General features: G+C 47.6%; 1 protein-coding gene across 2 annotated transcripts in view; it reads left to right on the forward strand.

Moving 5' to 3' along the window:
• DNAH6 (dynein axonemal heavy chain 6) overlaps nucleotides 1–26098 on the forward strand; it is a 2458578-nt gene extending 2432480 nt beyond the window's left edge. For both annotated transcript variants that reach the window (XM_085636629.1, XM_085636630.1), the window contains 2 exons: nucleotides 7880–8102; nucleotides 25849–26098. In XM_085636629.1, coding sequence (XP_085492755.1) covers nucleotides 7880–8102; nucleotides 25849–25952 — 327 coding nt within the window. In that variant the 3' untranslated portion in view covers nucleotides 25953–26098. The remainder of the gene's footprint in view (nucleotides 1–7879; nucleotides 8103–25848) is intronic.
• Nucleotides 26099–26849: the final 751 nt, after the last annotated feature.

The raw sequence follows: 26849 nt of genomic DNA on the forward strand, positions 1-26849 counted from the left end.
TGAGTTTAAAAGCTCGGCTAACAGATCCTGTAAGGGAACCACTTCATCGTGATTTGGCCCATAGTAACCCGCTAACGTAAATGGCCTAGCCAAGATCTTGACTTTGGCTACTACCCATCTGCCCGCTTTATTGGATGTAAAGGAGTCCAGGCTCACTTGTAGTCCTCCCTTGAGTACCTCCCCTTAGTCACTGCTGCTTGGGCTGTGCATTCGAAGTGTGCTACCCATTTCGTAGTCTTGAAGAGCTCTACTGCCTCCTTCTCAGTTAAATGAGTTTCCTGGGCTATAATAATATGGGCTGGAGAGTCCTTCAAATACTGAAGTATTTTCGCCCTTGAACTTCTGACCCGTAAGCCATTTAGGTTCCAGGACAGTACATTTATTGTCCCTCCCTTCTTACTACCCATCGTCGAATACTGCTAAAAGCTTAATTCTGAAAACATTAAAAGAGACTTTAGAGGAAACATTTTTTTGATTTTTTCCCTCTGCTCCCCACCCTGTGCACCCTCCCCCCCCTAGAGAACACCCCCCCCCCAGCTTTCCCATGACCAATGGGCCATATGGATTCCCCCCAGAGCGCATAACCAACTGATGTAAAAAAAGAAAGAAAAAATCTTTGAGCTTCCCCTTTTTAAAAAAAATGTCTTTCCCTCCCTCTGTTGGACCTAAGGAAAAAACTGGAAAAAGAGAGAGTATGTTTTTTTGATAGAGAGAAACCTTTTTGCGTATTACAGCTCGCATTCTCAGTTATTTTTATACCTTTTTCTTAAATTTTTTCCAACTTATTATTATTATTATTATTTCATCACCATTTTTTTCATTTTCTCTTTTTCCTTTCCGTTCTCCCTAAACATCTTTTCATGCTTCCCTACACTACTCTTTATTTTATTTTTTTTACCTACTTGGACAAATTAGCAGAAATAGGCGGGCTTAAAAGAAGCGTTAGAAAATTAGATTACTTTTAGTTCGCTTGAAAGTCTTTCAAGAACTCATCTACTTTCTCACCGGAGTGAAAGATCAGCATTTTATTATTTATCATCACTTTTAAGTACACAGGGAATCTCAGCTGGACTACTGCGCCCAGACGTTTCAGTTGGTCCATCCTTTTTCCAACCTCCCATTGCCTGTTTGAAGTGGCAGCAGAAACAGCCGATCGAAATTCGTATTTCACCCCCTCCACTTCTACAGATTTCAGGCTCAGTGCTTTTGAGAGTATCTTCTCCTTTAATGAGAAGGTTAAGAAATTAAGAATTTTTCTAGGCTTTGTCCTGTTCGTGTTCAACCTAAATGGATCTCTATGCACACGCTGAATGTCCTTACTTATCTCCTCTTCAGATTCTTCTAATTGCAGTTCTTTCTTTATCATGCGTACTACGTAGGTTGTGATAGCTTCTCCCTTCCTACCTTCGGGGACTTGCAAGATTTTTATGTTTCTCCTTTGGAAATTTTCCAACCTTTCAAGTCTATCTAAGTACTCAGACTCTGAGGATTTTAACTTTATGATCTCAGCTGAGTTAATGCTGACTTTCTCCCTGAGCTCCTTCACTTCGCCCTCCAATAGTTCTGCTACTAAGGTCATCCATCTTTCTCTCCAAGGTATCGCAGGCATGTCGTATTTCCCTCTGATTCCCTTTTGATGTCTCGAATCTTGACCTAATCTCAACTGTAAGGGCTTTTAACAGACCACTCAGCAGTAGATCCTCACACCCCGAGCCCCCTGGGGTGACCAGTTCCTGACCCGGGGCTACTAAAATTGTACGCTGCTGTGACCCTTCCTGGATAGCCGATGTACTTATAGTTCCTTCGGCAGAAGGCCCGGACAAAATTTTAAACCTATTAGGAGAGGTGTTAACGCTCCAATCAATAGCCTCAATTGTTTTATCAGTGGATATCACTCTCTCTGTGATCCATTTACCCCCCTCCATCCTGCTCTCTGCTAAGAAAAGCGTTTGGGGCACAACCTTAAAGTACGTCTTAAGGGAGGGGATAACCTTAATTTCCTGGGCTTCTGATCTGCAAGCTTTCTTCCCTTTATCTTGCTAGCTACGACTGCTGCGCCCTCCACCTCCCCCTCCCTCCTGGGAATTTTTACTGCCTTTCGTATCCCTCCCTTGCCTCCTTTAACACCTTTGCCTCTTTTCAAATTTCTAAGTGCATATCGAGGGGGGCGATTTCACCTTACCGCTAGGCTGAGGACCCAATGAAACTGGGACTGGAGGCCAACGTTGTATTCCTTGGAGGAGGCTCAGGAGTCTGGTCCTCGCATGACTCTCCCTTATGGAGATCAACCTGCTCGAAACACCCGCCCGGTGCACAGCTCTTGGGCAGACCTTCCAGCCCGCTGGCTCCGCGACCTCCTCTCCCCCAGAAGGGGATTCTGGCTGCCACACCTCTTCCTCTACGGAGCTCCAGGGCCGCCCTTCCCCGCGGCCGTCCCGACTCCACCTCCACACTGACGCCGAGCAGTGCTATGCTCGGGCCCGCTCTACCTGTTCTTCGCCCGCACTACTCTCAATGCCGAGTGGTCCCGAACCGCGCAGGTAATTTGAAGAACGGGGAAGCAAAAAGACAAGGGAATCTACTCCTATTCAGTCCAACCGAATTAAGCTCACATACCCATGGTTATTACTAGAAAACCCTAAGCGCTCTGGCGGTGCCTCCACGACCGGCTACGCGCTGGCCGCCATGTTCTCCCTCAAGACCTCCGGCACTGATTTTCTTTGTGCATAAAAGTAAACAAGCCTTTTCACTGCACTTAAAATGCTGTGCAGTGCAGTCCCTTCCTCCGCCCCCAACACCGGAGGGTCGAGATCACAGAAAGCAGAATTATCCGTCGCTTTGATGAAAGTGCAAAATTTTTCATTACAATCTTTCTACCGGGGACTGGCATTTAATAATTTGTGCTTTATGGAAGTCTCCATCTGGAAGGCAGTACGACGCGCGGCTCGACGAGGGCTCTCCAGGGGCCTGGTGGCAGAGGGCCTTCACTAGGCACGAGCGTGCCCACAGGGGCAGCTTTAGGGCACAGTTAGTGGGTTGTGGCACTTGGATGGCCTATGCGGAGGGCTCTACGGGGGCCTGGTAGCAGAGGGCTCTTCAAGGGCCTGTGGACAGAGGGCCTGCGCTAGGCACGAGCGCGCTCACAGGGGCAGCTTCAGGGCACAGTTAGTGGGTTGTGGCACATGGATGGCCTATGCGGAGGGCTCTACGGGGGCCTGGTGGCAGAGGGCTCCTCATTACCTAAGCACATAGGAAAGAATTCAAGAACCCAAGACTGTGTACTTGTACTATTATCTTGCTTGCATTGACTACTTCAACATGTGTTGACTAAGTGATGACATACTTACTGTACCTTGTATTCTTTGCCACCTTCCTCTTCAGATCCCCCAGTGTAACGTTTATGATTTTGGGGCTCCCAGCACATCGGACACACACTTGTCTTCTTTATTTGACAGTGGCCTTCACAAAAACTCATCTGCGGCCTTGCTGAGGCCTCCATTCTGATCTGCCGAAAGGCCTGCGCAATGGCTGAGAGCTCCTTGTTAGGCCTGCTCCTCTGGTCGAACCTGTGCCGGCACCTTGGGCATGAGATGGGTAAATCCTGCTGCTTCATGTAACGGGTGAGGCATGAGAAGCAGAAGGTGTGCCCACACTCTATGGTCAGCGGATCTGTGAAGTTCTCCAAGCAAATGACACAGGAAGCATTGTCACCGAGAGAAGCTGCTGGGTTGGGGAAGTACCCAGTGCAGAGGGAGGCCGAGGGCTCCCGGACACCGGGGGGCGCTGGAGCGCTCACGGCCATTTGAGGCCTCTCCCAGCCCAGTGTGTGGACTATGATGTCCTCTCTCTCGAGCTTTCTCTGGTTATTTGTGGAGAGGAGTGTCCCTGCTGGGCAGGACACTTCTATGCACAGGCCCTCGGAGGCAGCAACAAAACAAGCCGTATCCAAGTCCGTCGGGTTACACGGTGATCCGACCAGTGGAATGGGTTTGTACAAGCATAATGTGGTACAAAAGTCGGGGACACAAGCTAAAGCGCCTGTGGGCAGAGGGCCTGCGCTAAGCACAAGCGCGTGCACAGGGGCAGCTTCCGTGCAAAGAAAGTAAACATTTATTAGGTAAATTTTTTCCCCTTTTGCCGCCCTAGCCCTTTTTTAGAATCAATCATTTTTATTACGTGATACTCATCCAAAGTACACAGCTCAACTGCTTACAACCATCGGCCGGCAGAGCGAAACGGGATGGTCAGTACACAGAGCACAGGTCTACAGCCCGGAGGGCAACCCCGCAAGAAGATGGTTTAGTGTAAAACAGACCTGCAGGCAACTGCTCATGTATCACTTTTATAAAAATTGAAAACAAAACAAATAGACAAACCCCCAACCCCCCCCAAAATCCCCACCCTCTCCGCATCAGTCTCGAACCTCTAAGCCTAATCTCCCCGAGGTCAACAGTCCTAGTCAGAGATGAGTCAAACTGCCCCAGTGGCCCCTGCCGGTTCCAAAGGGATAAGCTGAAGAATTTGTAAATATTTTGGGCATGTGACTTCCCTCAATTCCTTTGACAGAAGCTGCAAGAAAAGACCCGGGAGCTTTGCATATTCTGACACCTTCCCATCAACGCTGAGCAATAGGCGCTCCATCGCGAGAAGGTGCCAGAGCCTCCGTATCCAATCCCTCGGGTCCGGTGCAGTCGAAGAGCCCCACTGCGCTAGAAGAACCTGCCACGCCGCAAGCAACGCTAACGCAAGTTGTCTGCCCCTCCACGAGCGCATGGGAAAGGACCTGGGGTGAGGAAGACCCAACAGCGCGTACACAGGATCCCGGGGGAACGTGATCTGGAACGCCTCATCAAGATCATCCAGAATCGCCGCCCAATACCGCACCAGCTTCGGGCAGTGCCACAGCAAATGGACTAGGGTGCCAGGATGACCACACCAGAGGGCGCCCCAACTCAGTCTCCCACCTAACCTGCGCCTTCGACCGCTGCTGCTTAGAACGTGCCATTATCATTGCGTACAATTCCGATATGAGTTTCCGGTCATCTTTCTTACAAACCAACCAGTGCTCAAAAGTGGTCAGGGGACGCGACATCAAGGTGAAATTAGAAGGTTGGGTCACCCAGTGTGCCAATTGCGAGTAATGGAAGGTGTCAGACTTCGGCAAGTCAAAATAGTCTTTGCGCAGTTGGGCGAAGGGGATCATGCCATCCAAATCAAAGAGGGAGCCCACTCTCTTACACCCCTCCTCCCTCCATCGCTGAAGGACAGGAGACGCACATCCCGGCGGAAAGTCAGGGTAGTCCACTATAGGGGTCAAAGGGGATGGAAACGTGGTCCAACCCCTAGGGCCAGCCAACTGATCCCACGCTTTGAGAGTCGGGGAAGTCACTGGCGACGAGTAGAGGCCCCATGCCCTATGCTTCCGTGGAAGCCAGAGTTCACGCCATATATTACACCCAGCGACCGTCTGATCCATTAAATTCCAGTGTTTGCTGGACAGCGGCCGATTCCACTCCGTGATATAGCGCAGGCAAGATGCTTGATAATATGCACTCAAGAGCGGAAAGCCCAGCCCCCCCGCGGCCTTCAGCGAGGTAACAAGTGATAAGGCGAGCCGCGGTCTCTTATTATTCCACAAAAACGTATTAAGAAGCCCCTGCAGCTTCCGGAGAATACCCGGAGGAGGCTGTGCAGGGAGCATCTGAAACAAATAAAGGACACGCGGGAGCACAGTCATTTTTATTGCCGCGAGTCTCCCATACCAGGCCAGATTAAGGCGAGACCAGTCGGATAGCGACCTGGTAGTTTGATCCACCAGCAGGTTGTAGTTGAGGGTGACAGGTTTAGCAATGGAAGAGGTCAACCGGATACCCAGATAGGGAATATCAGAATGCACCCATGGAAGGCAAAGTCATGCTGCAGGTCACGAACCTCTTCCTCAGGGGTAAAGAAATTAGGAATCTGTGATTTTGAAAAATTCACTTTAAACCCTGCCACTGTTCCAAAATCATGAAGCTCCCTCGCCAAGTACCGCAGGGTGGGTAAGTGAAAGAATAACATCATCCGCATACAGACTGATTTTGTGCACGTCGGCGCCAACTTTAATGCCCTCAACATCCGGATTCGAGCATATGAGCTTGGCAAAGGGCTTCATATAGAGCGCGAATCGCCCTAGCCCTTTTGCCGCACTAGGTGGCCGCCTAGTCTTGCCTAGTGGTAGAAACGGCCCTGCCAGGCATCCATTTGCAGGTGGGTGCAGTCACTCACTGCACCCGCCTGCAAGGAGATCTCTAATCCCCCTTGAAAGTGCTGCCTGCACTGTGAAACATGGAGCAGCTTTAAACAACTGCTCTGTATTTCATTTGAATGTTCTGCCACCAGGGCAGCACAAGTTCTTGGCTGCCCTGGGACCAGCTCATTCGTTGTAATACGGCGAATGTTCTATATTTGTGCACCTTTTGAAAGATGCTCTATTGCACTAAACAGGGAAAGTGTGCTGTATACATAATACGGCTGCTGGTGCATTCAACATGGTTGATCATAATAACTCCTTCAGATTTAGAAGTCATGCTTGCTTGTGACTAGAAGGTCCCTAAGATTTTAACCTTTTTCCTTCTGGACTGCAGAGCTGCACTCAACTTGTAAGAAGCTAACATTCATAGTAATTACAAGTAACAATATAGTCCCACCAAAATCATCCTTCTCTGTGATGCTGTATGTTATAAACATGGCTGATGAAGGGTGATGCCCTGAAACCAGTCTCAGGATGCTTGTTTCCGGTCCAGAGAGTACCTGGCTTGGTAGTTCAGGCTGGACTGTTCTCATAAGAAACAGGGTCAAGACTGATTTGCATATGTCTCGGTCCAAACTGGGTTGGTGTGGTGAGCAAAAGAATGATGGATTAAACCCAGATCCTTGTGACTGGGGGTGAATGATTGCATTGTCCAGCATTCCGTCCATAAATTATTTATTTTGCATTTATTTAAAAAGCAGTCACAGACATAGTGGTCTGCCGATCCCAGCAGGCCACCATCCCTGGGAGTGCTAGCCATTCCCAATGGGGTTGCAAATTCCACCTGCCTCATGGATATTAATGAGGCAGGCAATTTGCAACCCCATTAGGAATCACAAACAGGGTCTGAGACACTGTTGTAAATTGCATTTTGCAATTCACAAATTGCGAGTCGTAAAATGACGCAATATGTGACTCGCAAATTTTAAGTGTTGTACATCTGGCCTTTAAAAACAGCAGCCCACCAAAGGAAGCCGAATAAAACATGGACACATAAAGTAGCTTGTGGCAAAAGATCGAAGTCCCTTGATAATTGTAATTCAGGAAACTCATTTAACACGTTCATAAAGGACATTACTTGCCACAGAATGGGTACTTCATACATCCTGCTCCTGTTTGACAGCCCACCGTAGACTTGCTGTCTTCGTCAAAAAGGGTTAGTATGAAGAGAATGCATTCAGAGGGGGGCAGTCGTCTTCTAGGCATGGTTGTAAAGCTGTGGGCCTGAAACCCCAAAATACTGGACAGTCAATTCACCTCTTTCTCTCTTCCTCGAGTCTCTTCATGCACTTCTGATAAATGCAAAATCCCAATATTTAGAAAAGATCTCATACGGTATAAACATTGTGCATCCTGCCAGTGAATGTTGCATCAGTGTGAAAATGTTACTTGATGGAAGACACGTATTATAAAGATAACACTGTAGAAAGCACCCAGTTGCAAATGTTTTTAAAAACAAATTCTTCAACAGGAAAAATGAGTTGGAAAAAGGATAGTATTAACTTTTGCCTTATTTTAGCCAGTTTTAAACCTGTGTATTTCCAAACTGCAAGACTAACGTGTACCAATATTGATGTTTTGGTTCAGCTACCTTCTCCCACGGATGGTGTGTTGGTGCATGGGATGTTCATGGATGCCTGTCGTTGGGATGACGAAGACATGGTTGTTGAAGATGCTTTGCCAGGACAAATGAATCCTGAGCTGCCGGTTGTGCACTTTGAGCCACGTCAGAACTATATACCACACCCATCACTATATAGGTCCCCACTTTACAAAACAGCAACTAGAGCGGGGACACTCTCTACCACAGGTATGCTATTCAGTTTTAATAATACATATACATGTATCATCAAAAGTCACATTTCTATTGACTATATCGTATTAGACAAGCTCACAGTCCAAGGTTGTCCTTTCGGAATGCCGGAAAACCTTCAATTTAGACATATTGAGGCCTTGCAATTTGTAATTTTCTGTTTACTCGCTTTTGTTCAGCCGCAGGCAATACTTTCTTAAGCTCTGTATTCCCAGGAGATGGACAGAGGTATTTGCACTCCTTCCCAATAGAATTTCAAGTCTAATTTAGGCATATTAAGTTCCTACTAGCGAAGGCTACCATAAGTCTTTACATTAGAAAACACAAAAACTTCCCTGATTTTCAGGGATGTATAGAGAAGGATTTTCATCCAAAATATACATATTTTTCAAGTGCAAAAAGAAGACAAGCATTTGCAATGCATTAGGTCTCGCATTTGCGAGAGTTTTAAGCTGTTTACATTGTAAATGACAATGCCTTTTATTTATGTTTTAAAAAACAATACATAAATAAAAGGCATTGGGCCATATGTAGAAAGCAAAATTGCGATCGCAAACGCCGAAATTCGCCGAATTTCGGCGTTTGCGACCGCAATTTTGCTAGGTGGTATGTAGGAAGGCAAACCTGCGTGCAAAATAAGGATTCGCTAAATTTGCGATTCCTTATTTTGCAATTGCATTTAAGGAATCGCAAATTTTGCGATTCCTTAAATGCAATGTAAGAAGCACCAAAAAAGTGCAATTTGGCCTTAAGGAATCGCAAATTACCACCAACTACAGGTTGGTGGTAATTTGCGACTTCTTTCAAAATTGCATATTTTTGCATTTTTCAAAGTGGCATGTGGTGCACACACATGTCCTTAGGGCATGTATGTGTGCCACATGTGCACCCATGCTCATTTCAGGGGTGCAACAGGGTGTCCTTTTGACACCCTGGCACACTTGAAATTGCATTCTCAATTTGAGATTCTCTAATTGAGAATCGCAAATTGAGAATGTCTTCCCATTCATTCCTATGGGCCTCTAGGCCCATAGGAATGAATGGGGAGGTATTCCTTAATTGCGAATTGTAATTTGCAATTCGCAATTAGGGAATATGTAGGATTCGCAAAATTATTTGCTAATCCTACCTACATTCCGTTTTGCAATTCTCTAATTGCGATTCCCTAAAAATTGCAATTAGAGAATCGCAAAACACGTTCTACCTACATATGGCCCGCAGTCATTTAACAATGCCAATAGCCCAAACTTTCGCAAATGCGAGACCTATTGCATTGCAAATGCTTTTTGTGCTTCTGGCTGCCGCCTGACTCTCTCCTCTGCTGCTCCCCAGGTTTCAGTATATAGTGCGAGGGGGAGGGGCGGGGGCTGAGCCTTCTTCCAGCACCGCTGCTCGGTAAATATATTAGGGAGAGATTAGGAGAGAAGTGGTGGAGAGGCTTGTTGCGGCCGAAGTTAGAAGTGAAAGTAGAAAACAAGTTGAGTGTGTAAACACCCGCTCTCATTGTAATTCACCATTGTGAATACAAAAACTGTGAACGCTATGAGAATTTTTCCCTGGGCAAATACCAACGTATGAGATCCCTAGTTCCACAGGCAAGGAGCAATTCCAAACCAGTTTACCAGCTTACATGTAACACGATCCACAATTTCTGTGGGGAACTGCTATTTAAGGCAACCATAGAATCACTCAGCACTGCGCTGAGAAGGGAAAGCAATTAATACTAAACACAAGCACATGATCAGGGGACCAAACAATGCAAAGTCAAGAAAGTGAAAGCGCGCATGGTGCACTGAATGTAAGGAAAGCACGTCCTGCCTGCAGTAGGGCAAAACTCATGAAAGAAAATAGTGCATACAGACTAAATAAGACGTGCCGTGTAACATCCGAAGTAAAAGGGCCAGTCGCCATGGGAGGGTTCAAATGAAGATAACAAGGGACTATCAAGACGATGAAGGAATTAGAAGCTGAAAAGGTCAAAGTGCCAACAAGGGATTTTGTTTGAAACAAACTGATTAGTTGTATATTTCGAAAAAAATTAATTGGTAGGTGTATTTCAAAATTAACACCAAGGAAGTTATCAATCTACTGATCTAATCGTCAAATATAAAGAGAACACACACGGGAATTGTTTTTTGTGAAATAAACACAAATCTTTTTATGTATAAATCGAGGTAAAAAGGAGTACAAGTAAACCATTGGTTTGAGCAATAAATCATGAAAAAAGGGGTTACATTAAATCCACATTTCATCAAAAAACATCTATTTCAGTACAATTAGACAGAGATATATCTCATTCATGAGAAAATAATCAGCTGTATATAGCAGATATTGTGAAAATAGATGATGGAGTTGACGTTTCGGTCTTGGATGGCATCAGTCCGTTAGACCATCTTCAGGACAGTTATTATTGCATATGAAAGACCCTTCATAAATCATAGATGTCACACGATACTCGTTTTAAATCGTGGAATGAGCGTTTCTAGGTGATACAGATATTCTTCCAGATCTCTGACAGCAAAAATATATACAGGAGAAAGTCCTTCCTCGTATGATTTCAAGAATGTCTTGTAGAGAGCTGGACGCGCAAAGGTCTGTCCAGGTCAGGAAAGCCTCAGGCTTTCCTGACTTGGACATCTATGATTTAAGAAACCCCATAAAAACAACTTAACAAACTCGTAGAAATAGTCTTTTTTCTTGCAAAGTTAATTGTATCATTGTGACTCTATCTTTAGATGGCCTAAGCTAGTTGTGCTTATAATTTGAGTCTTATTTCTTAATGGTATCTGGTCCTTAAACTAGGTACCCTCAGTAAATAAGCATAAGTAACTTGGCATAATTGTTTGAAAAAAGAATGAAAGCCAACCACACAATCTTTCTTTGAAAGAACAAGGCCTAGTTATTGTAAATATGTTTTTTGAATATGTAATAAAATGTTTGAGGACTAATTATTTGTTATTTATACGTATTTTTTATTACAAGCAATGTGTTGTAAAACACAGCTGCTTTGTGGGATTTCTACAGGTTTCCTTTTTCCCCACAGTCCCATTTGTAAATTTGTATTCCAACACAGTAGACCCTGCAAGGTGCATCCTGGCCACATTTACATTTTAAGGTAATAACAGTTCACAAAACCATTGGCGTACGTAAATTTAAGTGTGCTGTCCAAAACACCTGATGTATGAGGCATATTAACTTTTGCAATTTCACTATTTAAAAAACCTTCTTTGGAGCCATTCAAGCCTGAAAACGATCACCCCATATCTCTGCTCCCTTTCTTGGCCAAAGCCACTGAATTCCTTGTGAACTTCGTAGTCACAGAGTTTGTAGAGTCCAATGAGATATTGGACTTCTCGCAAAACGGTTTCAGCTCACGCCACAGTACCGAATCTGCCCTGTTGGCACTGACAGTGCAACTTCGAAGCACTTTGGATGCAGGCAACTCTGCAGCTCTAATTCTCTTTGACCTCAGTGCCGCCTTTGATACGGTATCTCACGAGATCTTACTGCGCCGCCTGCAGGGGATAGGTATCGGTGGTGCGGCCTTGGCCTGGTTCAGATCCTTTTTGGATGGTAGAACATTCCAGGTCACTGTATCACCTTACTGTTTGCAGTACGCCGTCCACCACGGAGTCCCGAGGGATCAATTCTGAACACTACGCTATTTAATATCTATCTGCAATCCCTTGCAGTAGTAGCAAAAAATAAAGGGCTGTCATTATTGTCTTACGCGGATGACACCCAATTGGTTATTTCCTTTCCTAGAAATTGCAAAAATAATCTCTCGAAGTTTCAGGAAGACACACTGGCTATTGCAGACTGGATCACAGCAAACTGTTTGCAGTTAAACACCAGTAAATCCGAAATTCTACTGCTAGGGAGAGACAGTAATCTGTGGTCAGAGCAATGGTGGTCAGATGTGTTGAGGCCTGCACCCCTGCCTAAGGATGCAGTGAAAACTTTGGGGGTATGGGTGGACAGTGGGCTGTCTTTCGAAGCCCAAACTAAAGCGGTCGCGGGGGTTTGTTTTGGGCTTCTGCACGGACTCAAGCCTCTTTTAGGGTTTTTTGACTAGCAAACTCGCCAGACCAATATCCAAGCTACAATTTTATCTTGGCTGAATTATTGTAATTCCATTTATCTAGGTGCTAATAAATCTGAGATCCAGCGCCTACAAAGGGTAAAAAATGCAGCAGTACGCACTCTGTTTGCTCTCCCAAAATTTTGCTCAGCGTCAAAGCTTATGCCTAAGCTACACTGGCTGCCTGTTGATAAAATAATCCAGTTTAAGACATTGTGCTTTGCTCACAAAATTCTGACCAACCAAGCGCCTCCTGTCTTATCTAATCTGCTGGCGCCGTATCTACCGTGACGGATGTTACGCTCAGCCAACCAGTATTTAGCTTGCATCCCTCGAGTCCTTCGTGCTAGAGCCGGGGGTCGCTCTTTTAAGGCATTGGTATCCGGACTCTGGATTTCTCTTCCGGTGTCCCTCAGAGGAATTCAGAAGCATTTAGCTTTTAGAAAGGCTATAAAAACCTGGTTAATTCCGACCTAATCTCACTTCCTCGCTGCTTTTCCATCTTGCTACATGTTACCTGGGTAGCGCTGGGATGCCCTGTCAGTGGGGCAGCCATGCGTTTTACAAATCTTTCTAACATAACATAATTCAAAAAACGTGAATTTGCACTGTGAGGTGATTTACTCACATGTAAAATTAAAGCAGTATTATGTGTGGAGTGGGCCTCCTAGGGTGGTGTGCAGTGGAAATTTGGGAAGGCTTGGCTGTTCACACATTTTTAAAAGGCACATTTCTAACCACTGGTAGCCAGGGACTGAAGACAGTCACTATCCAAGACATTAATGGGCAGGGCACCCACTTCAATATGTGTGTGTTTCAGCTTATGCTTGTGGTTACCTGTAGGACGCTGGCTCTGTATATACTCTAACAAAGTAAGGTATAGTGTGCACAGATTCCAGTGTATCCCAGAGGTATAGTAGAGGCTAAATTAGATAATAGCTAACAGCTCTATTTGTGGTAGTGTGGTTGAGCAGTTGGGCTTATCATAGGGTGTGTTAAGCATTTATTGTGTTCACTCTGGCAAGAAATGATGGCATACACTCAGAGACAGAGTCCAGACCAATTAGGTATAAAAAAAGGAATACTTATGTTTTATTTCTAGAACCAATCGGAGCTTGCCACAGGTAGGTAAAATATACTTTCAAATGCAAAGCTGTACCCAGAAAGGCAATTGTAAATGAAATTGGTATTGTTACAGGTTTGTATTTGCTTTAAAAACAGTTCAGAATACTTTGAAAATACTTTGTATTACTTTTGCATTAACTTTGAGTTACTACTACTACTCGGGTGATATGCCTCGATATAACACTGTGAGTTGTACAATACAGAGGTAAGTAAGACAATTTAGTTTCCAAAGCACTGTTACTTTTGTTTCATACATAGAGCAGGTTGACACTTTTAGAACATTTCAGAGTAAAAACCACAGCGTTCAAGGAGGCACTCGAGTTGCACCACCAGTGGCACTAGGGCAGCTGGATGCAGAGTGCAGAGGCCCAATGTTAGCCAATGGGCCTATGGGGGCCTTCATGTAGGGGCTGCTCAAGAGCAGGCCACTCGGTTGTGGGAGCAAAGCTCCTGGGGTTAAGATCAGCACTGCAGGGGCCAACAATCAGCACAGGAACTGCACCACCAGCGGCACATGGGTGTCCGGATGCAGGGTGCCAAGAAAACCTTGTGAGCCCTGTTGATTCCAATGGAGATCTCCGATTCATAAGAAAGGCTGCAGGCTTGGGCAAGTAGGCTTCCTGAGGGCGACCACTGGCAAGAAAGGCAAGTTGGATTATTGGGGGATGCCTGGACATGGTCAGTTGGGCCACCCAAGGCAGTGGGGCGTCGGGTACAGAGGTGTCTTTAGTTGTCAGATTTTCTTACCAGTTCTGGTTGGGGGGACCCCTCAGGTTGAGGCTGCAGGTGTCGGGTAAACGATCGAGGCAGGTTGGGGAATTACAGGATTCCAGGTCAGGATCGCTGTGGATACCTCCTTGTGGTGGTGGGCCACTCGAACTCGGGCAGTGAGTGTCGGGTGCAGAGTGGTACAGAACCGATGATCTGGCTGGATCCGGGGTCTGTGTTGGAGTCTTTGGTGTTGGAGTCTTTGATTGAGAAAATCCGGTGCTCACGGCAGACAGAGTCTTTTTGGGGAAAGCAGGATAGTTCCTCCTGGTTCTGGATGGCTGCTGGACATGCCAGGGTTCCACTGGTTGAAGGTCGAATTTGGGACAGGCTGGTAGGGCTGTGGCCAAAGCAGTTGTCATCCTCTTCCTCCTTGTGCAGCTTGGCTCTTCGATCCTTCTACTTTCTTCTGCTCAAATCTGAGGAGGCAAGGTTCATGGTTGCCCTTAAATGCTAAATTCTGATGGATACATCAGCCTATGGATTCCTCACCTTTTGAATTACCCCTGTGCCAGTATTCCACAGAAACTTTTTCATAGCTCTCCCACCTCGACGAGGGCGGATCTGCTCTCAACTCCGTATAACATCACCGGAGCCATAAGAAGACCTCATCTGCATGCTGACGTCAGTTCGCTTTTTTCCACGCCGTCAACGCGTAACGGTTTTTCTGGGACTCCCCATTTCTTTGTTTCAGTTTCTATCTGTGGTGTATCAGTGAGATGGCTACACAAAAGAAGTCAGGGTTCAAGCCTTGTAGGAAATGTAGGGGTCATATGTTCAATCACGGACCTCCACAAAGATTGCCTTTGGTGCCTGTCGTCGGATCACAATGTCGAAGGATGTTAGTCTTGTCAAAGGATGAACCCAAAGGCACTTAAGGAGTGGAAGGTGAGGCAAAAAGAATTATATATGGACAGAATGCAGAACAATGTGGGAGGCCAAGCTATTCATGGCCCGGGCGAGAAAGGAGAAGAGAGTCCGCAAAAGGTCGAAGTCGATGACCCCGCACACCTGGAGGTCATCAAAGAAGCACAAAAAGAGGCATCGACATGGGTCCCGGCGTTGGTCTTTGAAAGGGAATTCTTCGAGGTCAGCTTCTCCGATCCAACGGCGTCATGGTAAAGATGACATCTCGCCTTCACCCTCACCTTCTCTGCATGTGACGCCGGTCCAATATCCAACATCAAGGGATTCATCGATGCCCAGGGAGTCATCTCCTGCTCCTCTGGCTTCACCAGCCCTAGCCCCGGTGTCCCCGGCGCCACAGCCACAGCCCGCCACGCATCCTCGGTCCGATCCTGACCAGGTATTTCCAGATCCTTACCCCACCCTATCTGGGCCCAGGTTTGGATCCGTCGCATTTTCTTAATGCACTGTTTTGCATGTTTGCCAAAGCGACTAACCCATCCGGCGCGCCGGCTGGCTCCGTGGGTCCGCTTGCTTACAATTTGGCCATCAGCCAATAATATGCGGATGACACCATCATGGCATCTCCTTGCCCCGAGATTCTGGACACCGATACCGCAGTCTCCAGCACCATCTGGTTTTGGGCCGACGACTCCCCGGCTTCGAGCGGTGCCGCTGACCACTACTGGGGGTCCTCCTTCAACGCCACGCCTGGTGCCGCCGACGCTGATCCTGAAGATGCGCTCCAGGAGGGAGACCCAGAGGCTGCTAGAAGAAGAGGAGTACCAGGGGCAACAGGAACAAGCTGAAGAGGGGGAAATGCTTGACTCTGTGGATGACTTCGAAGGTCTTCAGGGGGCCAGTGGTTTGGACACTTCCCCAGAGTGGGAGATTTCTTCCCCAAAGGCAATACCTTCTGAGGACGTGGCTCCTTATCATACTGTCATCAGGAAGGCTACTGACCTGTTGGATCTGCAATTGTCCACAGCTGAGGTCAGGTCTAATAATCTTTAACGGAGCAGATTCAGGAAGAGTGGCAGAAGTCTTTGTCTGCCCCTGCAGTTTCAAGAGCAGTAGCAAGATGATATAAGCTTTTTTAACCTTCCACCCTTCTCCGGAGAGCTTGGTGGTTCAAGCTTCATGTTCATCCAAACAGTCGGCAGGATCCTTCCCCACCACTCCAGAGGATAGGGACTCCAAAAAGATGGAGCAGTCAGCCAAAAAGGTGTTCTCCTTGGCAAGCACGGCCTTAAAATCTGCAAACGCCACATGTTTGTTGGGAAGATATATATTCACGCTTTGATGGACTCAGCCAAAGAGGTGGCTCCTAAACTGCCTGATCATGTACAAGGGCACTTTCTGGAAGTATTGACTGATATGCAGGCTGCTGCCCGTCAGGTGAGTTCTGGATGTGGTGGACTCAGTCGCCAGGGTGATGAGCTCCTCGGTGGCCACCAGGAGGCACGCCTGGTTGAGAAGTTTGGGGTTTTCTCTGGATGTGCAGGCCACTCTGCTTGATCTTCCTTTTGATGGATCCAGTCTCTTTGGGACAAAGGCGGATTTTGCTCTGCAACACTTCAAGGATAGCAGTTCTACTGCGAGATCCTTTGGCCTGCAGTCCCAGCCTAGAGGCTATGGTTACAGGAGGTTTCGTGGATTTAGAAAGGCTGCTTCCTTTCGAGGCAGTCAGCAACAACAGCAGCATCGGAACCGCCTGTACAAGTCGTACAGAGGGAAGGGAAGAGGCCGCCTGCGGGGTGCCGCCCGGCAACAGTCCTCCTCTCTGTTCCCTCCACCGGTTCCACAGGAAAGCAGCTCTTGATCCCCCATCTTGGAGCATGTTGGTCCTGTAGGAGGTCGGGTGTCCCATTTTCTACATAATTGGAAATCTGTTACATCAGATCTTTGGGTTTTGAATCTTGTAGAAAATGGGTGCGACCTTCCTTTCCTCAAGTTTTCCCCTCCTCATCGTCCTCACCAGGGCTCATGTTCGGAGGACCATCTGCTGCTCCTTCAGCAAGAGGTCCTGGCATTGCATCAGAAAGTTGTGATAGAGGTGGCTCCTAAGCAGGTTCCAAAGCAGGAAAGGGGTCAGGAGTGTTACTCCTGATATTTCCTGATCCCTAAAAAGGACGGGCCGGTTGAGACCGATCCTGGACCTCAGGGTCTTGAATTTTTACCTCAACAGGAGAAGTTCAAGATGTTGACCCTAGCTCAGATTCTTCTGGCTGCAGCAGGAAGACTGAACGGTGTTGATCGATTTGCAGGATGCGTATTTTCACATCCCCATCCTGAGGTCGCATCGGAGGTATCTACATTTTACGGTGGGATCCCAACACTACCAATGTGTGGTCCTTCTGTTCAGACTTACTTCTTCACCGTGAGTCTTCACGAATGTGATGACAGTGGTTGCAGCTCATCTCAGAAGGTCGGGGATTCCAGTATTCCCCTATCTGAACGGCTGGCTGATGAAGGCGAAGTCTCCAGAGTTGGTGCTGTATCATCTGTTCAACTTGGGTTTTTCGATAAATGTACCCAAATCTCCCCTGGTGCCCACTCAGCGCAACCTATTCATAGAGGCATTACTGGACACTAGTGTGAATTGTACCTTCCCGCCTCCTCAGAGGATCTTAGACATCCAGGCTATTACTCCGTAGTTACAAGAAGAGGCGGAAGTTCCCGTCCTGAAGGTCTTAAACCTGCTCGGTCAGTTCGCATTCTGCATATTGTTGGTCAACCCGGCATGCTAGCATATGAGGGCACTCCAGAGGTGCCTCCGCAGGCAGTGATTTCAGTATAACTGAGATCTCAAGGAGGTGGTCAGAATCTCCAGAGACACTGCGGCAGAGCTGTCTTAGTGGAGTGTTCCAGGCAACCTGTCTCAAAGGGAAGCCTTTTCAACCTCCCTCTCCGGTGGCTACAGTGAAAACGGATGCCTCCACTCTGGGGTGGGGTGCTCATCTGGAGATCAAGGGTCTTTGGTCTCCAGAGTAAAGATTGCTTCATATCAATATTCTGGAATTGCAGGCAATTTGTTTGGCTCTCAAGGCCTTTCTTCCCTCCCTTCGTGGTCAGTTAGTTTTGGTCCTGACGGACAACACTACCGTGATGTGGTACATAAACAAACAAAACAAGGGTTGTATCACCTCTGCATGGAGGATCTGGTCCTGGACTCCAGACCATCGGATTTGCGTGATGGCGAATCATCTGGCCAGAGTGCTGAATGTGCGTGCGGACAGTCTCAGTCGGCAGTCCTCGACCGATCATGAGTGGCGTCTCCATCCGTAGGTGGTCCGCCACCTTATCAGGATTTGGGGGATTCCTCTGTTGGACCTGTGTGCCACTCACGAGAACGCGCACTGCCCGTCGTTTTGCAGTCTCCAGTATCCGATGCGGCGAGCATTGAAAGACACGTTTCAGCTAGACTGGGGCTCACTGCTTCTTTATGCGTTTCCTCTGGTTCTGAAGAACATTCGCCAAGATAGGGCCCAAGTCATATTGATCTCCCTGGATTGGCCAAGAAGGGTATGGTACACAGACCTTCTTCATCTCTCATCACACCCTCGGCTCCATCCCTCTCTCAGGGCAGACCTCCTCTCGCAGTCGTAGGGGCAGGTTCTACACCCCCACCTCCAGAGCCTGCATTCATGCCTGGAGATTGAACGGGGCAACCTAAGTTCTTTCTCTCTCCCACCGGATGTGGTGAATGTTATTTTATCAGCCAGAAGACACGGGAACTTCGGGAAGCCAGTGGTCTGGATACTTACCCAGACGCTGGCATGCTCTGTCCACCTACAGTGGCTACGGAGAGGGGGCGTCATAGGCCATGGGGATTAAGAGGGGAGCTGAGGTCCTTGGACTGGATCAGCCCTCAGTTCAGGTCAGGACTAATCTCCTGACTGAAGTGCTTGAACCTGGGGCTTCCACTTCTGAACCCCTTTGGCCCATTAATGAGGCACTTACTGATGTCATTCTAGGAACATGGTCCAAACCTAGCACAGGGGTCCCTGTGAATAGGACGATTATACGTCACCACCGCCCAGCTCTGGGCTACCCAAAGTTCCCCAGCCAACACCCCACCCCAGAAAGTTTGGTGCAGGCCTCTACATCCCAAGGCACATTCCCTTCTGCCCGTCGGGATAGGGAATCCAGGAGACTGGACTCATTTGGGAAGATGTTTTCTTCCTCCAACAGACAAGTGGGTCTTGCAGATCATCCAGGAGGGCTATTCTCTTCCTTTCCTTTTTTTTCCTCCTACTATTCTGCCAAGTCAGGAACATCTGGCGGAGGATCATTTAAAGATGCTCCAAGAGGAAGTTACAACTCTTTTGGCTAAAGGGGCTATAGAGAGGGTCCCAGTTTCAGAAGTAGGCAGTGGCTGTTATTTCCGCTACTTTCTGATTCCAAAGAAGAACAAGGGGCTACGGCCCATTTTGGATCTTCGGACCATCAATCTCTTCCTCAAAAAGGAGAAATTCAAAATGCTCACTTTGGCTCAGGTCTGCCCTAAACCAAGGAACCTGGATTATAGCGTTGAACCTGCAGGATGCGTATTTTCACATTCCCATCCTGCTGGGCCACAACCGTTACCTGCGGTTCAAGGTAAGCCGCAAGCACTTTCAGTTTACTGTGCTAACCTTCGGTCTTACCAGTGCCCCTCGGGTGTTCATCAAGGTGATGGCAGTGGTTGCAGCTCAACTGCGCAGGTTAGGGGTGTCAGTTTTCCCCTATCTCGACGACTGGCTGTTGAAGGCAGCTTCGCCTCAGGCAGTCGTCTCCCACCTTCAGACTTCATTGAACCTTCTGCATTCGCTGGGGTTCTCTTTAATCGTGCTAAAATCACACCTTACTCCTTCTCAGATGCTCCCTTTCATCGGAGCTGTTCTGGACATAGTGAACATAGTGCAGTTTCGGGCTTATCATCCCAAGCAGCGATATTCAGGCTATAATTCCGATATTTCAGCCTCTATCCTGGATTTCGGTGAGGTTGACTCTGAGGCTGTTGGGTCTCATTGCCTCCTGCATCCTGTTGGTAAGACACGCGAGGTGGCGTGTGCGGGCTCTGCAGTGGGACGTGAAGTTCCAATGCACACAGCATCGGGTAAATCTCACCGACGTGGCTCTGATCTCGGAAGGAACTGCACAGGATCTACATTGGTGGTTAAAGAACCGTGATTTGGTCTACGGCAGACCTCTCTCCCTTCCCCAACCAGATTTCACAGTCGTGACAGATGCGTCACTTCTGGGATGGGGCGGCCACATGGGAGAGGTGGAGATCAGGGTTCACTACCCTCCGGCAGAGACAAGGCTCCACAGAAACTTGTTGGAGCTCTGAGCGATTTGGTTGGCATTGAAGGCATTTCTTCTCTATGTCAATGGGAAGCTAGTGCAGGTGTTCACAGACAACACCACTGCCATGTGGTACTGCAAAAAGCAGGGTGGGTGGGGTTGTGGACCCTTTGTCGAGAGGCCCTGGGTCTCTGGACATGGTTGGAACAGCAGGGCATATCCCTGGTGGTTCAACACCTGGCAGGTTCTCTGAACGCCAGGGCGGACAATCTCAGCCGTGGATGCCTTACGGATCACGAATGGCATCTCAAGTCGGAGGTGGTGCAAGTTCGCCTCCCAAGAGAATGTGCAATGTGAGCAGTACTGCCTGCTGGAGTTTCCAAGGCAGCTATCGCTTGGCGATGCGTTTCAGCGCAAGTGGAACTCAGGCCTGTTGTACGCCTTTCCGCCCATACCACTTCTGCCCAGGGTTCTGAAGAAGATCCGGTGCGACCGGGCCTAAGTCATTATTGTGGTACCGGACTGGGCAAGGAGAGTCTGGTATCCAGAGCTTCTGAGCATGAGTGTCGATCCTTCGGGAGGATCTTCCCGTCGCAGCAGCAGAGGAGGGTTCTCAACCCGAACCTGTCAACTCTGCACCTCTATGCGTGGCGATTGAGCGGCGACAGTTGAAGGCTTTTGACATTCCTCCCGAAGTCTGCAACGTTATTCTGGCCGCCAGGCGGCCCTCCACTAAGACGGTATATGCCTGCCGTTGGCAGAAATTTGTATTATACTGTAGATAAAGTTCCATTGACCCACTTTCTGCTTCTCTTTCTACTGTCCTTTTATTCATTCTAACTTTTTCACAGCAGGGCTCTGCTTTGGGAACTATCAATGGTTACCTCTCTGCTCTGTCTGCTTTTTTGCGGCTGCCAGAACAGCCTTTCCTCTTTAAATCTCCTTTTGTAAATAGATTTCTGAAAAGGCTGGGTCATTTATTTCCACCTACTCTATTTATTATGCCACAATGGGACCTTAATTTGGTCCTCACTTAACTGATGTGCGCTCCTTTCGAGCCTTTGCACAATTGTCCCCTCCGGCTGTTGACTATCAAAACAGCCTTCTTAGTGGCAATTACATCGGCCAGGAGGTTGAGTGAATTGCAGGCATTATCCAGCTCGCCTCCTTATCTTATGTCCTTTCCGGATAAGGTGGTGCTTTGCACCAGGGCATCATTTTTACCAAAGGTGGTGACCCTGTAGGAAAGTATGATCTGCTTCTTATGGTTACTCCTACTTTTTGCTATTTGCTTTGACTAGTCTGGCTAGGATCCTGCTTCCTATGGTTACTCCTACTTTTTGCTATTTGCTTTGACTAGTCTGACTGGAATCCTGCTATTCAGGACCCCAGCCTATCTGCTTTCTCCTTTAAATTGACATATGTGTACTCCGGTCCAACTCCAGATTGGATACTGGGGTACCTTTATCAGTCCCTAGTATATGGTACACATGTACCCAGGGCATAGGTACCCCAGCGGCCTCCCATGGGCTGAAGCATGTATTAAGCCATCCATGAGAGGCCATGCAAAATGGAACCTCAGGTCTGCTACTGCAGCCTGTGTAAGCTGGTGCTTGCACCACTTACGAGAGATATAGTCACCCCTATAGCAGGCCCTAACAATCCTGAAGGCAGGGTGCTGGGTTTTACGTGCGAGGGTGCTCCTGCATGAGCAGTGTCCGTCTGCAGCCTTCGGAGACCATTCTCTCAGGCTGTACATGATACTGCCAGACATATAGGTAGAGGTGCATTATAAACTCGCAGTAAATGCTATCTCGAAAACGACTGCAGCGAAGTATGTCGTGTTTGGTGTCAAACACATTGGAATCATACCTCCACACCAGTAACTAGTCTGGGAGGTATGATTCCTCCCCTCAGGACCGAGGTTCTGGGGGCACATAAGTCTCCGGGTACCAGCTTTCTTGAGCTTTACAGCACAAAATGAATGCTGCCAGCCACAGACACGAGTCTGCCCTTCTGCTGCTGAGCCAAGCTCGCGCAGAGGAAGGTCGGAAAATAGGTGTCCTATCACAGGGAGGTGTGACCACCTCCCAGATAGGATTTAGTGTATTGGAACTGGGTGGGTGCACGGTCTTCGTGCCAGAGTGTCTGCATGAGGGGCACGCTTGGTGTCCCTGTGCATAATCCAGCTCAAACCAGTTCTGGGAGCCATTTGCTCCTGCTCTGGTGCAAAACTGGACAAAGGACATGGGTGTAGCCACCCCTCTGTCCTGTCCCTCCCCTAGGAGGGTTCCTAGAATCTGTCCAACCCTTTCCCGTGGGTATAAAATGGGATACCTGGCTACAGGACATTAGATTTTACATGGACAAGATTCTGCAAGAAGATACAACTACACTTCGCCCATCTGGACACGCTGGACTTCCCTGGACCTCCCATGGGCTCGACTTTGTCTTCCCTTTCCATCCCCAGTCTCGCTACTGTCTGTGATCCATACAGGCTCCGTGCTGGACCCTGTGGACCTCCAAGACAACAGAAGAATCTCCCTTGGGGCGAAGGATTCACTCCGCTGCAAACTCCGTAACACATCTGACCAGTGTGCTGCTCCAGAGCTCCTGCTGACTCCGAAGTCTTCTGCAACACAGGAGGGGGGTTTCTGAAGGTCTCTGAGGTTGAGCTGCCCTCTCACTGAGTTTGAGGCGGATATCCCTCGTGGGGACCGTACACCCGTACTCCTGTGCACCGCATTCATGTGCAGCCTCACATGCTTGTTGTCGTGTAACACTTCCGTGCATTGGGCCATTTGTAGCCCTGACACTAGCGCATCTTTTCAGAGAAGGTCTCCGGCATCCTCTCAATCTGTGCCCTGCTAGCTGGTATCCTGTGAGACCACCAGAGGTCCCCTCGCGACTCCTGTGCCTTCAGGCTGTGGGTCCACTTGAGGATCAACTTTGCTTTATTTGGTCTCCTCTGGTTGCTCCAGGCCTGCCCTGACTCCCCTTGTTGTGGTGAGTCGCCTGGTCCTTGCTGGGCCAGATCGACACCGAAGTTGACCATCTACATTGTTTGCCGCTGCCAAGGCTTGTTGGTGCTCCCACCGGACACAGACCCCCTCAGCACTTGACATCCTTCGTGGACAGCCCGCATTCGGCTCCTGGTCATCCTAGAGGTCACCAGGTCCTCGCAGCTGAGGAGTCAAGATCACCGTCAACACACCTGAAGCACCTGACATCGGTGAGCATTCGTCCACCGAGCCCCTGGTCACTCCAAAGTGATCTAGACTCTGTCCCCTCTGTTTTCAGGCTTTCCTCAATTAGAATCGAAATTTGGATTCCACCGGACACTTTTCATACTTCCAGCAGTAGCATTACTTTGTGGACATCTGTAGAAAACAACGAGGGTTTCCGATGCCACTTCGTACCTATGCACCCGGCTCCTCTGGGATAGGTAACTCTGGTACAAAGGTATCTACGGGAGGGGTGGCTCTTCAGACTCTTAAGTTCCAAGGGTTGCCTTCGTAATCTGCTGGGAAGGGTCCTTAATCTTTAATTTTCCAACCGTGACTTTCCCATTGAATTGTACGGCGCACCCGGTCGTACTCTGCACCCGACCTCCGTGGGGTCCCGATTCACTCACCTTGGGTGGTTCCTTGGGGTCCCAGCAATTCTGCACCTCCTAGACTAAGTCTAGTCCCGAGTTGTGGTTCTAATACCACTTATTTAGTATGTGGTTCGGTCTCCCACTGGAGCCCACTGTGTATTGTGCATCTTACGTTTGATTCTTTGCAACTGTATTATTTGATTTGAGTTCTATCCTCGTGTAGAGGATACTAGAGAGTCTTATAGATAATAAATACATATTTTTATAACTACTGTGTGGTTTCCCTTTCATTTAACCAATACTATACGGTTACATTCTGGTAAAACAAGGTGCTTAACATTCCTTTAAGACTGAGCCTAAAGGCTGCTCTTCATAGCTACCACTAGGATAGCTTTCAATAAAGGTTATCATTGAGCTAATCACCATAAGGGTTGTTTGGACTGGTACAAGGTGCCCACTTTAACTAGTGGACAACATATACCAGGCCAACTTCTCACAGATCCCATTCCATCTGGGTCAGTCCATTACTTTGCCCATCTTCTTTGCTCCCCCACATCCTTCTAAGGATGAGGAGTGTTACCACCGACTGGACCCAAAAAGAGCGTTGTCGCTCTACCTTGACCGGGTAGATGACCAACTATTTGTGGGGTATGTGGGAGCAAAGAAGGGAAGGGCAGTGCAGAAAAGGACCATCTCTCGCTGGGCTGTTCTCTGCATTAAAATCTCTTACACCTTGGTGAAGAAGCAGCCCCCTGAGGGTTTAATGGCCCCCTGCACCAGAAAAGGCTGTGACTACTGCGTTAAACTTGGGGTGTCCCAGTCCAAGACATCTGTCAGGCAGCAACGTGGGCATCATTGTACACGTTCGCAAAACATTATTGCATTCATGGTCAAGTGCGCAGAGACGGGCACTTTGCCCGTTCAGTCCTGCAAGACTTCTCATTTTAGATCACGAGTCCGCAACCCACCGCCGGGATGGTATGGCTCGGGTATCTGATTCAAAGGTAATATATCTGCAGCTAGAAGTCTCTATCAGATGAACAAGTTACTTAACGTCGGTAACGCATTATCTGGTAGCGACTCTTTCTAGCTGCAGATTCCTTACAGCCCCAGCCATGCCTCCCCGCTTTGCGGACTGATGTAGTAGGACTTGGGTGGTTTTTTCTCCCTTTCAGGGCCCTAGTTTTGCACACGACTACGTCAGTTACTTTGTGGCTCTGTGCTTCTGGTGTGGAAAAAACTAAAAGTGCTGACGTCCGCGCGCCTATATAGGCACCTTCACATCATAACCGACGCTGCCGATGACGTCATGCGGAGCCGAATGGAGCCACGCGACATCGCGCGCAAATGGTAGTGCTCAGCAAAAGTTTCCGGTTCCAACATGACGCCTGGGAAATTCAAAGGTAAGGAATCTGTAGCTAGATAGTCACTACCAGATAATGCTTTACAGAAGGTAAGTAACTTGTTCTTTAAACACCCTATGGCTAGGCTTGGATCCCAAAGCATATTTACACCCTGTCAGATACTGTATACCACCACTTAGTCCCAGGCGTAGCTCTAGTGTTGCTATAAGCCAAGTGGCTATAACACATTGAGGAAATAAATGGCGCTGCATTGATCCAGCCCCTTCAATTCATTTGTCCTTATCCAGATTTGTGCATGTCGCGCTGGAATGTAATCTTGACCAAAATGTAAACTCAATTTCAGCAAGTTATTTTGGTAAGGGATAGGCCTTCCTAAATTAAGCCCAAAGTCTGCATGTCTTGAAAGTATCAATTTGCTTATTTTCTAATTTGTTGGGCAATAAAAATACGAAATTAAATGGAACTGACTTCTCAATAGAGTGAAATTTTTCTGAAAAATTTCAACTTGTACAGAAAAAATACTATACGATAACTCGTTTTCTTTAGAACCTCATGACAATATACAAGGCATACAGAAAAATAACAGCCTCCCCCACTTTTTTGTCTTGCCAGGTCATTCTACAAACTTTGTTGTGACAGTTATGTTACCTTCGGACAGGCCTAATGACTATTGGATATCCAAGGGGTCTGCTTTACTTTGCCAACTGAGTGACTGACCACAAGGCCAACCTCGAAGTCTCAAGGAGAACTACAAAGAAAATAATACTGTATACCTTTGTATTGAATGCTCAATAATATATCGTCTTTGTAAAATATATTTATTTTGCCATCATGAAATTAATACACTATTATTTGCACTTCATTTCCCTCCTGTCGCCTTTAATGTGCCCTAAGCCAATAAGATGATTTGGGTGAATTCGCTCAGCAACCTCCGATTTGGACGTAAGTTGGTTGTCTCTCCATATTAGTTCGGTGTGCATGCATGTGGTGGCCTGGAAAGCATTGTAAGGTCACAACATCACAGCACTTAAACATGTTTTGCAGTCTAGGCGATATACTTTGCCTTGCGCTCCACAAGATCTTTATCTACAGTATAATATGTCTGCACCTCGTATATTTCTAAAGTGCTGAACCATGTTGTCACAGTATCAAAGTTTGATCTGCTTTTATGGTTACCTCCACTTTTTGCATGATGTAATGCTGTTTCTGACTAGTCTGATTGGGATCCTGCTAATCAGGACCCTAGTCTCTGTGCTTTCTTCCCTAAATTGGAATGGTAAGTACTTAGGTACATCCCATATTGGACACTGGTGTACACTTATCAGTCCCTAGGTTATGTTACTAAGGTACCCAGGGCTGAGGTATACCAGGGGTCCCCCATGGGGTGAAGCATGTATTATGCCACCCATGGGAGACCACTCAATTTGTAAACTACAGGCCTGACATTGCAGCCTGTATAAGCTAGTGCTAGCACCACTTACCAAAGATATAGGTGTCCCTATATCTAAGTACACTGCACTTAAAACCTATAAGTCACCCCTAAGGCAGGCCTTACAATCCTGAAGGCAGGGTGCTCGGTTCTCAGTGTGAGGATTCCCCTGCATCAGCAGGTC

Source organism: Triturus cristatus, chromosome 2_1 (assembly GCF_964204655.1).
Source record: "Triturus cristatus chromosome 2_1, aTriCri1.1, whole genome shotgun sequence".
Classification (NCBI taxonomy): domain Eukaryota; kingdom Metazoa; phylum Chordata; class Amphibia; order Caudata; family Salamandridae; genus Triturus; species Triturus cristatus.